We start from the raw sequence: 16,501 nt of genomic DNA on the forward strand, positions 1-16,501 counted from the left end.
ATTAAACTTAATCACCGAAATGATCTCCAGGGATTTACAAGTCTGAATACCAAATTAATAGGGCTTTAAACTAACACCGTAACTTCAGAATTCACCTAAGAGCAAATTGGAAACCAGCATAAATTTGACATACTTCCTGCAGCTCTGGAATGTAAGGAAAAAATTGTAACTTTCAGCCCTTCTTCAGTGACCAGCTCCTCTAGAGCAGACTAATCCAGGTTAGCTGTGAAAGCTGCAGACAGTTGTGAATTCCCCATCAGAGGGGAAAGGCTAAGGGCATTTGTTCTATGCTAGTGACGATGAAAGAAATATTTCTCAGTACCAGCACTGTTTCTGACTGGGGAGCAATCCAAGATCTGGAACACTGACAAACATCTGGAACTAGCAGACAAAAGATGGATGGCTTTCAGTAGATGGAAGTAGATAACAACTCTGTCACTAAGCATCTACATGCCTCTCTGGAACGACCAGCATCACCTTTACCTTGTGTCTTTAACGCAGGTCAAGTGACAAAATGAACTAGCCATCCTTTTTACTTAGATTTGTTTATCCAAATGGCTATCAGAAAAGTGTTTACTCTTTTATTTACATGGTGATTTGTTTATAGCCTGCAACCAAGACTAGTAGAGTGATGTCAAGATGCTTCACTATTAATAAGCTGTCCTTTCAGAAAAATGAAATAGAAAATGTGCAGTTGTATGTATTAATAGCTCCTATGAAGGCATCCCCTGCCTCATGTGAATTTATTATCGTTGCCAGATAATAATGGACTACATTCAATACCAGTTCTGATTTTGGTCAGTTCCGTTTATTTCTATATTGGATCAGTCATTAAAAAAGAAGTCTTCATAAAAGGATTGCTTGAAACCAATCAGTGGTGTTAGTCTAACAATTAGCAAATCACAATTGTATGAATTATTATCAAAGTCTGACAATTAAACTATACCTGAATGAACTCAAAGGATTCTATTTTATTCATGTCCAGGAACGTTATTGATGTTCAAGTGGATTGGTGCCGGAAAAAGATTCTTGTTCAAAGAAAATACATTTTAAAGGAGAAACAACATATACTCAGCAGCACAAATGTAGATGGAATTGCCAAGGGACAAAGAGGATTAGAAGACAGGCTAAGAATATGGCCCAATAGAAAGGTATCACGTCCTCTATTTTTATCAGGACAGCCTTGAACAGTAACGGAGGTTGCTCTATGATCGCTGGTTTACAAAGGCAACAGCGCAAGGGAAGAATCTTGAAAGTATCTCAAAGTCCTTATCTAGGCTACAACTGAGCTAAAATGTATCAAACTTAACATTTATTTCTGGATCTCCTGCTTCCCTGTTGCTTCTTTGCTCTCTCAATTTTGTTATTTTCCTTCATATTCTTATTCCACAATACAGTTAATTTATGACTTAGTAGCTGAGTGACACGTTAATATCTGGATTCTTGTCAGAGGAAGGCTACTGTCATTCCTATGGATTTCCTTATCTATGCAAAAGTACTAATATCTCAGTAAAAACAAAAAGTTTTTTTAGTCTGTTTTAAGAAGAGTTGGTAATTTTTCAGTATCAGAGTTACAGATTGCAATGGTATGTTTTAATCTTGCTTCTTTTTGCATCTATTTTCATTACTAATACGCAAAATTAAAAGACAAAGCATTTGATGCACAGGAAAAAATAATGTAGTAACTGAAATGATAACAAGGTTTTAAAGAGCAGCATCACAACACAAAAGAAGAAAATTACAGAGACATAGGGATGGGGCAGTAGGAAGCAGAGTAACAGGACATATATGTGCACATGATCACTGAAGGGACAAAGAGGGAAATCTTACCACAATAAATCAAATCCTTCAACATTCAAATATTTTACATGAAAAAAAAAATCAGCATTTTTGGTTTCAAGAAATAAAAAGGACTCCTCTTCCTCTCCACAAACCTTTAGCCTTCTGTCTGTACATTGTAGAGACAACTGTCTGAATGGATGCTAGCAGAAGGTGGAGACTGATAGCTTTCCACTTTCAAGTTGATTGATAGCCATGGGTGGTAGAAGAGGCATTCTTATCATTTTGATTTACTGACTGCTGATTAGATAAAGCCTAGCAAGAAGAACTATTCTGCTGCTGCTAATTATGCTGTAGCTGCTCTGGTATTGTAATTTTAAATGGCGGTCAAGGGCACTTAGAGCTTTATATAGAAAATCTCTGAACTGAGTTATTGTTTTAGCTAGAAAGCTAAATAAATAAGTACCTACCATCCGCAAAATAAAATTATGATGAATGTCTTCCCTTATAAACTTCTACCCAAGATTCTCAAAGGACATAGTATTTCCTTACTTTACGTGTCAACTGACATATGCTATTCCGATGTTAACATTAATCAGTTTCCAAAGCATAATGCTTTCAAAGGAGAACCATATTTGAAACAACTGACCTCTCTGACTCATCTTAAAAAAAAAAAAAAAGAAAAAATTTCACATTATAGAAAGTGATAAAATATAGATTTTATCTAGGCTGTAGTTTTAATTGTATCTTTTTGCATTAGCTGTTAAAGCATATCCTGTTTTAAGAACTGAAAAGAGAACATTCTCACCAGCTTTTCTGCTTCTGTATTCATCTCTCTCAATTGTTTGATGTGTTCCTTCTTGATCATAAGGATTTTCGATAACCTGGTCTAAAACAAAGAAACTATTTTTAGAATGAATAGGTCCTTAAGCAGTTTTGAAATGCCACAGAAATTAAAGATAATAAAATGTGTGTTTGTTTCATCATTTTAAAATACATTTCTCAGTTGTTTGTCAAGTTAAGATACAGAAATAAAAATTAATTAAATGATGGATTTTCCAGAGATTTTTAAAGCATTTTCAAGTGCCCTAGATGGAGAGGCTAAAAATCTATGAGCCAAAATTCCCTATAGGAAGACTAATATAGTTTATGGCCAGCTAGAGGCTGAAGAATCAAGAATCTTCTTTTTTTGCAACCTGAAGGAAAGTGAAGGGTGTTATCATCATGTACTACAATTAATATCACTCACCTTACCATACCTTTTTTCACACAGTTCTCAGCCTGTTCTCAGCTGTGCCCTTGTCCGAGCACTAGCCCTTTGTGCATACTCCTGCAGTAAAGCCTGGTATAGAGATTGGATCTATTTTATACAGAACAACTCTGGGCTTTCCATTTCCCTCTTTCATAATGGGAATACCCTGTTTCTGCTGCCCTTGGGACCTAGCAGGCTGAAGTGGAAACCACTGGGAGTGCTCTCAACACACACATCCCTCCTAAAACTATTCATACTCTCTAGGGCTCCGAGAGAAATCCTAGCTCTGCTACAACCAGCAACAGTTTTATTACTGATGTAAACAGAGCCAAGATTTCAGGTTTGATAAATTGCAAAGGGGTTAACTGCATCATAGTAGTGGAACATGGGACTGGGAGAAATAGAAACTCCTAGTTCAGCATACATCTGCTTAAATATAATCTCCTTTGTTGATTTTCAAGTTAGTCTTAAAGCAGCCAGGTTTCTTGCACTCACAAATCCTAATGGAAAATTGTTCCAGGACCTCTTTCAGCTAATTAAGAATCTTCTCGGAATTTCCATGTTAAATGCATTCTTGTTCACTTCACAGCAATTTGCTCTGGCAAAGCTGTTTTTCAGCTAAATATAGGCTCTCCCTCCTTGTATGTATCCCTGTTTATTCACAGACAGTAAAGCATTTCTTCTCCACTGTTCTTCCACGAGACTAATCACAACCCAAGCCTTTCCAGTCTCCTCTCCCATAAAAGGCTCTTGATCTCCTAAACTTTTGTGGCCCTTTCTGTGTCTTTTGTCCATTCACTGTCATCTTTCCTGAATGTGAGCAACAGGAAGCCTGTACCAGTATTCCAAATGACAGACCTGTAAAATGGCATCAGTACCTCTTTCTACTACAAATACTTTCCCAGATGCATCTTATGAATGGATGGGAAGCCATGGTCAGATGCACAGAGGCAATACTGCATAGGTTATCACTCTTCCAATTCTAGCTGCTCATTTCTGTCCTTGTGCTGTCCCCCAACGCCTGTGCTGAGCCAGCACTTGCATTTTTGCAGCTATGTGAAGAATCCAATCAGGGAACCGATAACGACAAACAATAAGTTCAGAAAAGTCAAGGAAAAAAAATTTAAAATTGTTACTTGTGAGCTGGGTTATCTCTCTGATCTAGTTTCTAACACACCACACAAATGCTCATGTTGGCAAAAGAACACCTGGGAGGAAGGAAAGCACTGAACACCACCTGCCACTGCTGCCAAAAAGTTACTCGTCAAGCTCTGCTGTCGTCACCATCCAGCAACTGCCTAACACGTCTAAGTCCTCCTCCTTGATGAAGCTGGTGAGTCCCCAACTTAACGCAGAATATATTATTTGTCCCCAAAACTTGCAAGGTATTTGGTGCTTAACTTCTACTTTGATGTCCAGGTATATTTGAGGATGCAGGGCCCTAGTTCTCCAATTCATGAGCTTGGATTTTATCTTATATTCTTCCTATTCCCAGATATACTCCAGTGATCTAGATAATCTGATTCTTTCTACCAGAAACTCTGAGCTTTCACTGTATCTATGATGTCTACCAACTTTTTCTCATCGGTACATTTTATTGAATAGACGTCCATTTTCATTTGTCAGTATCATCAGTGAATGCTTTAACTCAGTTCAGCCCTATTTTCCTTGAGAAATTCTTGCCTAACAGCTCTATTTTCAGGATAACTCATCCTGTTTACTGTTATAGTTTATAGTTCTCATCACACTGGAAATGAGGTTTTAGTACAATTTTTTTCCACATTAAAAGAAATGAAGGAACAACCCAACCAGTGTGTTTAGATTTGTACTTTAGATTTCACTTTTAGTCAAAAGTATTTATAAGAACACAAACATTTCAAAGTAAAGGGTGCAATAACTTACTATGGAATATTTTCAAGATTTTCATAAGCACAAAATTGTCAAAAATCCAGTATCCATTTTTAGATTTTTCCTCATGCATTTAATTTGAAAAGATAACTTCTTTTTCCACAGCAACCAGAAAGACACCAGTTCACGTTCCTGAACGTCCTGCATTGACATACTCCCTCTACTGGACATGCAGCAACCCTGCAAACAACCTGTTCTGTACCCAGCTGTTTCCTTCCCAATCTAATTTTTTTCCCAAAACAAAACAAGAAGGGGGGGGGGAAGGTGTAGCTGAGTGCTTGGAAAAGCATCCTCCAAATTTTAATACTGACTAGAATGTAAGAATGTAATCTATCAATTTTGACCTGCAGTATAACCTATGGAATATTTAAGGATATATTACATATTGCATGTAAACACGAAACCTTTTTTTTTTTTAATTTATTACTTGTTTCTTGTTGACTTTATTCTTAATATCATAATGTTAATTTGAGCCATTCTTCTCCCAATACACATGCTTGTCCACAGTAAACCCCAGAAAGAATAGCAGTCTCTGATGCCAAAATGTAAACATGTAGAAATTAATATAAGGATTTAGAAAAACGAAGACTCACCAGTGTAGAACTATGATTAAAATAGTTGTTACAAGTCCCAATGTTTGCTTACAATTGCAAGTTACACGTAAAGAGAATATCCCTAACATTTATTTGTCAGTGTCTGCACATGATTTTGGCTACACTTCCTTTTGTTCCAAATTAATTTCAGAACCCACAAAGAGGGGGTTGGTTGAAACCTTATTCAAGGTGTGCTGCATTTTTTCTGTTTTGTCCAAAATAAAGTTTTCCCATGAAAATGTTTATTCATGGTATCATAAATAATTGCCTGGCAATAGTTCTCCAGAAAGTTTTCCTTGAATCAAACATTTTCTGATAATTTACTTCCTGAATCACCATTAAATCAGAATGAGGGCTTTGACTTTTTTACTGTACCAGTGTATAAGAAAGGCTAGAACATCTTTAATGATCACCTTTAACATAAAAATACCTCTGGACTGGTGAAAGCAGTGCAATCAATAATCAGTATTCACCAGTCTCATGTATTTCGCAACACCAAATTTCAGTACCATCCTTAAAGTTCCAATAAAAAAGTTGATGCTTAAAATGCTAGGCTTAAAAATAATGCAAGGTCCTTCAATAAATGTTTTTAAGTCTCGCAATTCTTTATCAAAAACCTGGATAATATATTAAGATGCTCACATAAACAAATGCCAAAAATCTGTGGCTTGATTTTGTTCAAAATCTTTTGACAATCTTCAAGCAAAAATACGTATTAATGCAGTATCTTTGTAAAATGCCACCATTTGTAATACAAGCAAGAGGCCTATACTTTTAAAACTCAGATTTCCTTATAACAAGTAACAATATACGACCAAACGTGACTGAGAAATCACACATTTTCAGATATAAAATCCAGAAACAATATCATAAACAGATCAACTTGACACACTTAAAAGGTTGTAAAGCTCAATACACCTTAGTTACCCAGTTTCATTGATCATACTCAGCGACTCAAGGAGGATAGCTGCAGATACAGTTTAGCAGCATAAACAAAGACCGTATCTTTTGTGTATTTCAATTTTTAACATAATTACTCTTACAGCAACTACATCTATTTTAAATTTTCTTAGCTAAACTAGATGCCAAGCCACCTTTTTCAAAATTAGCTTCATACAATAAGTTTCCCCTAAAAAACTGAATAGATCATGCTGTCAAATAAAATTCATTATATTGAATGGCCGAAATATTAGTGTCTTGTGAGCTACAATTTGATTCTTTTGACCAATCACATACACTTTAAAATTTGAGAAGTGTTTAGCAACATTATTTCTCAGTTCTTAATATTTTAAACACAGATCATTCCAATCTCCTTTAGCATGTTCAAAACAGCTTTCATTGTTAAAGAATTCAATCACAGATCTTAAGCTAAGCCAACATGAGCAGTTACATTCTTCCATCATTGCTTCGATGAGTTTTGATATTCAATGAATCTCAGCTTCCTAACATTACTTGTCTGTGCTCTTCTGAACTGGTGTACAAAAATCACTGAGTAATTATTTCATAAAGATGAAGACAAAAAATAGTTTTCTTATCTATAACATGTATGTTTGCTTTCAGGGAAAAGAGTGCTTCTTTTCTTCTCCAAGAGGGTAGGACATAATGTAAAATACAGTATTATACAGTATATGATAATGTACATGGGCAAATGTTCTTTGCATAATGCAAGTATATTTTAAATAAAAAAAGAAGTCTTAGCACAGTACAAAGTTTGCAGGTAGAAATAGTATCTTTTTTTAGACCAAGGGGTAGAACTGGGAAAAATAAGACACACTTTTGGAGCCATAAGCCCCTCCTGTGGTCTGAAGAGCAGCATATTTCAAAGCTTATGGACAAGTGAGAAAATTAAGAAGGGGCAGGGGGAGGGAATAAAAAATAATACTATATTAACATATTTTCAAAAGTTAATTTGGATATCACCATATCTGTCATAAATCAACAGAATGTCATTTAACTGCAGAAGAATTGGCAGAATAAACACAAAAGGACAATACACAAAATTAAGTGTTGCAGTTAACACTTACCACTTGAATGAGGAATTCTACTGGAAAGCCTCCTAGTGTTTCACTGTCTGTGCCTGAAATTTTGTTTTTCCACGAAGACTGTCCTAATAAAGGATCACTGTCCTATACAAGAAAGAACATTTAATTTAATAGCTTATTTTTAGAGGGATTTGCTAAAATTTTCATCTTGCTGAATAACCTCAGAAAATTACTCTCAAAAACTGTTTAAGGTAACAGCTTCAATATGTATCAGAAAATATTTCAATGATTAATATTACATGAAAAAAGTAACTTACTGTAATTGGAGACTGGAGTGAAGGTGTATAATGCAATCGAGGAGGGGTCACAAAGAACCTTGAAGGCCGTTGTTTCTGTCCAAAGGCAGCAATTGGCATCGTTTCATGAGGCTCGTTACTCTAAGACAGGAAAGGAAGGATATACTTCAGCTGTCAGATTGATTAATTTTACACACCTGTTGGAATACATGATTTCTTTCTGCAGTCTGGACTAGCCGTGCCCATCCATGCCCCAAACCCAACAATGTTAAAAGATTAACATTTTGCTTTTGGGCTAGCAGGAGCTTTAAAAATCATATTCCATTGCTGGAGTTTTCAAAGTGTTATGACATCACATCAAATAAAACCTGCAAGAATATTTCCAAAAATTCTACTGGCAAGTTGCAGAAAAATCATGACTGAACAGGAGGTCAGCAGAGGCTCCAAACTCAGATCATGATAGAGACTAGTTCTTAGATAAATTATGGGCCCTTACATTCAACACTACAGAAGATACAAAGGAACGTGAAGTCCTCTGAAAAGCTTGGAATCTAGGTCAGACTGTTTGGCAGAAGCAATTCCTGGAGCTCATAAATTGGTCCAAAAGCCTACGAGCTAGGAAATAATCCCAAACCGTTTGACCAAAGGAACATCGGCACTTCATTACCATAAGAAGTTTCAAAATGACATTCAATCAGTTCATAATACTTGCTTGCGACTACCAGAGGCCTTTCCAGATTTTGGTAAATTACAAAGGGCCAAGTTTTCTTGAACATTTTCTGCAAATCCTGCCATGATCCCATAGCAGAATTTTCTTTGGGATCTTACACTACTTGTTGTATTTCTTCATGTTAAACTCAGGCTGTTATAATAACCTATAATAGTAGGTCTAGTAAATTATTCCAGGCTGAGCCATTATGTTTTTATCATACAGGGTTATCCTGTTCTGTAAAACCATAAACAGTGGAAGCTCATTCCCCTGGAATTTCCCATGCATCTGTTATGCTTGTTTCTATTTTATGACCATACCACCTGGATGTAATATTTTGAATTTTCTTCTTTTTGATTAAAGCATATAATTGCAGATTTTTAATTTTATTTTTTTATTACAGCTATTTTAAGAATGTGTCATTAATACTTACAAGAACTTCATAATCTGGGACTGTGTGTGTTCCAAGACCTGCCCTGTCAAAAGTCACTCTGTATGTAGCATTAAGAGTGTCTACAGCATCTATTTGTCCAGTGAATAGTCCGTCATGGACACCTCGCAAACGTGCTTAAAAAAAAAAAAAAAAAAAGAAAAAGAAAAAAAAGAAAGACAAACCAAACATTATAATGTTCTGATACCACTGAAAAAAATAGACTTAATACATCTTTTGCAAGTAACCCTTTATATGTGTATTTAAAACCCACAGATTAAATGAAAAAAAAAAAAAGTAAACTCAGAAAAACAATTGTATGCCATGGAAATACTACTCAAATTTTTGTCAAATTTATCTTTGCAAGTCAAGTATTTCCCAAATCTAATCCTTAGAACTACACTTATGTCTAAATAAAACACTATTTAATACCTGATACCTTCTGACAGACAGATTTTGCAGGCAAAAGTCAATTTCCGGTTGATTTTGCATACCATTTCTCTTTGATCACTTCCACTGATGACTGCATATTTAGCAAAAGACAATGAGGAACGCAGCTCAAGGATACAGCTCTAGGAGAGTGAGGAGAGGCAGTGTTGTGCATGCCTGCTCTACAGCAAGAATTAAGGGCAGTGTTGCTGAAGAATGCAAAAAGCAATGAACAGTAGTGGCTTGAGTGGGAGATACCATGCTTAAGTGAAAAGCACGTGGATCACAAACAGACAGGATGGAGGAATTCAAGCTTTTATAAAATTAGACAAAACTTGTGGAATGTTTTTAACAACACTCCTTCCTCAGTTATGTGTAAGTTTTTTCAGTAAGGCAATAGCATGTTTAGTATACATGTCCAACTACACTGCAATATCAATTGTGTATCTGTTTCAAAACAGATATTTTTATAATTATGGAAAAATAAATCTCAAGTTTTATATTAGGTTAGATTTTAAACTCTCAGATAGCACTCAGCTCTTTGCATTTAAGCATCTCTCTCTCTCCAAGATTTGTTAGATATACTAGACATAAAAAACCAACCCAAAAACCAAAACTACAATTTGAACAGCAGAAATAATAAACCATGCTAAGTTTGTACCTCAAAACCGTATCACTATTTTAAAAATACTAGCTAATCCTCACAAGCACCTTCTCAATGAGCTAACAATAAAAACATACAATTTTGGACGTTTTAAATTTATTTTAACTAGGTGCACTAAGTTTATTATGGTTTACTAGAATCTTTGCAAAACACTTGCCTGTTTTTTTGTTTGTTTGTTTTTAAGAAATTACCTGTAACTTTTGTTCCTATTACAAGCGGTAATGGAATTTCTTCTGGAAGATCTTTGAACTGTGAAATATCTGCAACTTTCCGCTGCTGCAAAAGTCTTATTTTCTGCCGTTTCTGTTTTAACGCTGATCTCTCTTCCTCAAAGAATGCAGAGGAACACCTATAATACAATTAGGTAAAAATATACTTAAATTCAGCACTGAAAACATACATATGTGAAGACACATCAAATAAATAGGCATAGTTTACAAATCAGTGAGCGAAAATTAAAAAGTGAGAGAAAAGGATTTTTCCTTTAAGAGAAAAATTTAAAGGATTTCGTTGAATGGATTTAGACAGTCTTACTCCCCAGAATTATCACTCCTAAAATAAAAGTTTATTTAAAAATAATACTCAGGAATGCTAGCTGTTTCCATTAGTATATCAGAAGAGTACAACTTTTTAGGACTTTTTCTGCTTATAGGGATCCACCTGGTGTCACAACAAAGCTAAAGCAGGTCCCACATCCAGTCTGCTCTGAATATCAGTTCAAGGCATGAAAGGAGGACTTACTGTGAGGTCCCTGGCTGCCATCACTTACTGATACACAGTAGATCCCTTTCACATGTGCTCATTAGCTCAATTAAACTAACTTAGTATGAAAGGGCACCAGACTCAGAATATAAAAGAGCACTTCTCTGTCTCTTGTACTCTGCACAGATGCAAGCAAAACTCAGCCACAAAATCTCTATTCTGCAGATGAATTGTTCTGAGACTGATCATAGTAAAAGTACAAATTGTTTGAACTTGGGCTACTGTGTAAAATCAGATAATCTCTAGCGGTCCCCTCCCCCATTTGGGGGGTGTGGGGAAGGTCTTAAAATGTAATCTAAAAGATGAAAAACTTACTCCCAAGGCCCTTACTTGGTTTTATTAATTTTTCACTTTTAATCTACTGAATAGGCATGATGCATGAGGGAGATACCGAAAGCATAAAGACATTAAGGACTCAAGCCTATCTCTCATTCCTCATTAAAAAAAAGTTTTATCATTCTTGTGTCAATGAAAGAAGTAATTTAAAAAAGGAGTACAGATGCTATTGTAGGTCTGCTTAATTGCAGAAGCAGTTATTTATCAAATAATTTACTACCTTTGTTAATTGCTTTACTGCATTCAAATGCAATTTAAACATTTTCTGTGGAACTCATACAGTTATATATTGATTACTGATCAATAAAAAGTCCTATTTTACGAGGTTATTTTAGAAGACACTGACAAATCCTCCGCTGGTTCCCCCTTCTACATGGCAAATTATTTTCTGTTTTAAATCCCTTCAAGATCTTCCTCAGTTATTTATCCCTCATTCAGTACTAAGCAGTCAGCTCCTATTTCCAAGTCTGCTTCTACTACTTCTTATTATATGCCGAAATAAACGTTCTTATGTTTTCTTCTGTATACCTCTCTCTCGGAGAGTTCCACAAAGCCATTTTGCTATTCTCCAAATTTCTCTTCCTTGCAATGCATATGAGAATATCACAAGAACTAAGCTGCCAGGATGCTGAGACCACTTCCTTTCATACTGATCAGCAGTTTCACACTCATTTGTCTATATGAATACATAATTTGCCTTTTATCTTATACATGGTTTCTAAGTTACATGGGGCATAGACCATTCGTTTTGTCCAGTGTGTACAGTGTTAACACAATGAGATCTTAGTCCTAAGCAAGACATTAAAAAAATAAAAAGAATGAACAGGAATGAACTGAAGCTGTGATGTACTTCTGTCAGGTACGTGCAGTAATGTACTGCACTGAAGGTTCCTTTACTAGGCTTTCCAATCACTATCACCGCAAAAGTCATCACTAGTCTTTGTATAGAGTCTAGAAACTGTGTTGTAGATTGAGCAACTGTAGGTGCGTGTCCCGCACCAGTTTGCCACTGAAGAGCAGAATGTGTTTACCTGGGGTTGTGTATTGCAATTCAAAATATCTGGAAGGGGATATGGCAGAGAGAGTGATGGTGGTTGAGAGACTTATGCAAAGCTTATTTGGATATTCTCATTTAAAGATGCTATCTGCTTCATATTTACTACTGGGGAGGAACAAGTGTGAAATAATGCTTGCCATGGGCTATGAATATGAAGTAGCAAAATGCAGGTCAGAGCTTTTCAATTCCATTGAGGAGAACAGAGTGACTAATCACAGCAAGACTAAAAAAAAGGCAATACAGACTTTAATATTAGTCCTTCTAATCATGTCCAGGGTCTTGCATCAGGAACACCACATATTGCCTGATGTTCTTTGACCCATGCTCTTACAAATACAAATTCAAGAAACTTTTAAAGAGGTTGAAAATTCTTCTCAGTTTCTACCTCACTCATAAGAATTTGAACTAACAGAGGAATCATCACAATCGTACAGTGGCAGGACAAGCATATCTGAGCTTAATTCATATCCATTGCTATTTCACAACCCCAATTAAGTTTATACAGAGTACACAAGACTAACTATTACCTCTTCCTTTTCTTGGAGCATATCTTTCCCCACAGTCTACTGGAATCTTACAAGCTTTGCAGGCTCCCATGAAGAATACTGTTGTGCCAATCAACCACACTGTTGATGGTGTGATAGGACATTTAAAGTAGCAGCAGACATAAGAAAATATTACAATATATTTAAAACAAAATTTAAAAAAAGACGACAACCACATGCACAGCTATCACACAGAGACACTATTATCCTCTGCCATCAACACTGTGGATGCAAAATGTCTTATTTTTTTTCTTCCCTCACGGGGAGATATCAGTATTGACACAGTATTTAGCTTACTTGCATATGATGAGGACAGACAGAACAAATTTCTAACAGAATAGTAACGTAAAAAAACTTTGCTCTAGAGGTAGATGAAAATTATCTTGAAAAAGCATTCAAATGATTTAGAATAATTCAAAATCTTTTAGAACTAAGGCCAAAGACCACTCTGGACATCTTGAAAAAGACTACCAATAAATTAATTTTTAAAAAATTATTAAAGAAATGAAAAGCAAACGGGAATGCTTATTTTATGTTGACAAAAAAGCAAGAACTTGTAAAGTTTTGGTTAACAAACAAAACAAGATTCTATATCCAGTCAAATACTTCTACTTCAGAATTCAGATAAAACAACCTTCTGCCCTTTTAGACCTGTGGTTCCTTAGGCATGAGTCGCTCTTTTTAAAAAACTAACTGTATGATAGCTTATCAAAAAAACCCACACCAAAACCAACAACACTCCCCCTGTCCCCCCGCTCCCCTCCCCCTCCCCCCCCCAAGAAGGACATTTTATCAATGGTCCAACAGACTGCTGAATGAGGCAAACTGATCTTTTATCAGTATCCACTTTTGGCAAAAGTCAAATGAATAAGTGATGATTTAACCTCCAAATATACCATTTCCCTCTCAGTGAGAAGCATGATGACAGAGGAATGAAAAGCTATCTCAGTTAAGCTCAAATGATATGAACACCTTTCCAAAAGGAACTATTTTTAAGCTGGCTCTGCTGCCTTCCCTTGACTGGCAATTTTTAGTTATGTAAAGTTGTTTATAGGTATAGGAGATGAAATAGCCTCCATCAGACAAAATATAATTTGACTCAGTACAGTGATCTATGAAATGGATTCAGTGCTTTACTGTTTGTATTTTCATAAATAAACTAGTCTTTTATTTCTGCAACACTACTTATACATTTTTCTCCTGATCTTACACAATGACAGGATGGTTCAGTTTGGGAGGGACCTCTGGAGGTCATCTGCTCCAACCCCTCCAGCAGAGTCACCCACAGGAGGCTGCCCAGGACCATGTCCAGATGGCCTTTGAGTATCTCTAAGGATGGAGATTCTACCACCTCTCTGGGCAACCTGTGCCAGTGCTCAGTCACCCTCACAGTAAAAATGTTTCCTTATGTTAAGACTGAACCTCCTGTGTTTCAGCTTGTGCTCACTGCCTCTTGTACTATCTCCAGACAACAGTGAAAAAAGCCTGGCCTCATCTCCTCTATGCCTTCCCTTCAGATATTTATACACAGAGATGAGATCCTCCCTGAGCCTTCTCTTCTCTAGGCTAAATTGTACAGGTTCTGTGAAAAGGCTGAACTGAATCAGTGGGTTTAAGAATTAAGAATTCTAAATTAGAGATAAAACTATGCCCTTCATTAAATTCTGGTTTCTTCTCTACAATGTACAATATTTTATGGGTGACTATCCCCTCTCTCTGTTTTGGCAGCCAAGCCAGGAAAAGTTGAGGATTTATAAAATGGTTTAAAAAAATAATAAAATAAATGAGATGAAAATGTGCACTTGTTTTCCCCATGAAGAACTAGTTATAGCCAGAAAAAAAACTTAGTGAAAAATTGGCCTGTCTTCCATGCCAGGAAGCACTGCAGCATAGAAGATACAATAATAATTTCAACATATCCTACCTTGGACACTCACTTATCTAGAGTGGGAAGAGAACATTTCAACTATAGGCTCATGAGAACTACATGGACTGGACACACCCATATAAGGAATAGGGTGTGTGGGGGAGTGGGGTGTGTGCTCAGAGAACACCTTTTCAATAATATGTTTTCCTACTCTCAGCTATTGTTTTCCTTTACTATCTGCATGCAAGATTATTTTAGAAGCAACAATTCCAGTAACATCAAAACTACACGTAGTTATTAGTTGAAAAGAAAGAAAGAAAAAAAAAAATTACCTCCGTGGTTTTCCCATTAATCGTCTGATTTTCCCCCACTCTACTCTTGTCAATTTTCTGGTTTTCAAATTTGGAAAAGATTCTTTCAGGCATACACAGAAGTCATTATCGCCTTCAAATAGTGGTCTGTTGAAACATAATGGATCCTCTGTTAACTACACTTAGTAAACTTTTGTCACAAGATTCCAAAAACCATCCATCATAAGAAATACATTGACAACAAAAAGCACAAATTAGTCATATAAACAAGACACTCCTATTCAAAGGACAAATTTAACCTGAAATAAATTCAACTGAAAACAGAGACAGAAAGTTTCCAGGACTATTGTTCTATTTGAACCTTACTATCAGTGATGTTTAAAAATGTTCCTCTCTCTTGTTACTACTGGGAAACATATGTATTCATCCTGCTTTGTAATGTATATAAAGGCACCAAATCAAACTTCAGCAAAGCCAATGCAGTGTCATGAGGATACTGCAACACACTGAAAGAAACCATAAAGATATGGTGAGGTATTGAGAATAAAGGAAGGGACAATGTGATACTGAGAAATAGAAAGACAGTACCTTTTTCATAAATTCACTCAATTATAATCCAGATTCTCAACAGAGGGTTCCAAAATACAGGAAATTGAGCCAACTTGTCATTCTCTACAGCTATACAGGTGAGACTTTTATTGTATCATACCATGGCTCCATGATGAAGCAGAGGACCAGTATTACAGAAGTGACAGTTCAGAGAACCTACCTACACAACTTACGAATTTCTCTTTGATGCTATGACCTGTCTGTATCTCTATGTTTTATGACTGCCATTTACTTTGTAGTACCACATCCTTCTTGGGCTGAAGAGACAAGGGAACAGCAATGGATATGCCTGTCTAATAGCAGGTTAATCATTAAAGACTATGTGCAACTGAAATAGATCTCACCTGGTGAGAACAAAAGAATAACTGCATCCTAGATAAAGCCACTTTTCTCCACTCTGCAGGGCGCTGGGGTTTAGAGGGGAATACCCCCAAGCACAGGACAAAGAGGATCTTGGAAGCAACACTGCTTTCAAGTGAGTGTGGGGGGTGGTGGGAGAAAGGAAAGGTGCATGGAGATAAGGAGACTAAGGCAAGAATGGAAGAGAATATTTTTGCACTAGAAGGATCTACAGCTGTGGCATGAAGTGAAAAGGAAACCACAAAGAATGGTCAATGAGGCTCAGGAAACAGACAAGAAAGTGTATAAAAGAGTTTTATTTTCTCCAGATTTACTGTTGCTAACGTAAGGTATCTGTGTAAAGAACAACTGTTTTGGTTTTTTGGAGAAAGAGAATCTGTATTTGATTGTTTTTACTATCACTTGTCCCTAAGCAGGCAAACTGTAAACCCACAGCATCCACAAGATTGGAAGCTCTGGAAAATGGTGGAAGCAAGCTACAGCTGCATCTGGTTCTGAGGGCCTACTCACTGTAGTAGTAAGTAGCTCTTTAGAAGTCTCTGTGTGTCAGAAGTCAATGGGATTTTACAGAAAACAGTCCTCTGCAGCAGCGTAGAGAGAATCCAACTGGAA

General features: G+C 36.3%; 1 protein-coding gene across 5 annotated transcripts in view; it reads right to left on the reverse strand.

Annotated features, from left to right (window-relative positions):
- LIN9 (lin-9 DREAM MuvB core complex component) overlaps positions 1–16,501 on the reverse strand; it is a 39,376-nt gene that overhangs the window by 4,475 nt on the left and 18,400 nt on the right. For all 5 annotated transcript variants that reach the window (XM_075496524.1, XM_075496522.1, XM_075496525.1 and 2 more), the window contains 6 exons: positions 14,942–15,067; positions 10,234–10,391; positions 8,953–9,086; positions 7,832–7,951; positions 7,557–7,658; positions 2,588–2,668 (listed from right to left, as the gene is read on the reverse strand). In XM_075496524.1, coding sequence (XP_075352639.1) covers positions 2,588–2,668; positions 7,557–7,658; positions 7,832–7,951; positions 8,953–9,086; positions 10,234–10,391; positions 14,942–15,067 — 721 coding nt within the window. The remainder of the gene's footprint in view (positions 1–2,587; positions 2,669–7,556; positions 7,659–7,831; positions 7,952–8,952; positions 9,087–10,233; positions 10,392–14,941; positions 15,068–16,501) is intronic.

Source organism: Mycteria americana, chromosome 3, assembly GCF_035582795.1.
Source record: "Mycteria americana isolate JAX WOST 10 ecotype Jacksonville Zoo and Gardens chromosome 3, USCA_MyAme_1.0, whole genome shotgun sequence".
Lineage (NCBI taxonomy): Eukaryota > Metazoa > Chordata > Aves > Ciconiiformes > Ciconiidae > Mycteria > Mycteria americana.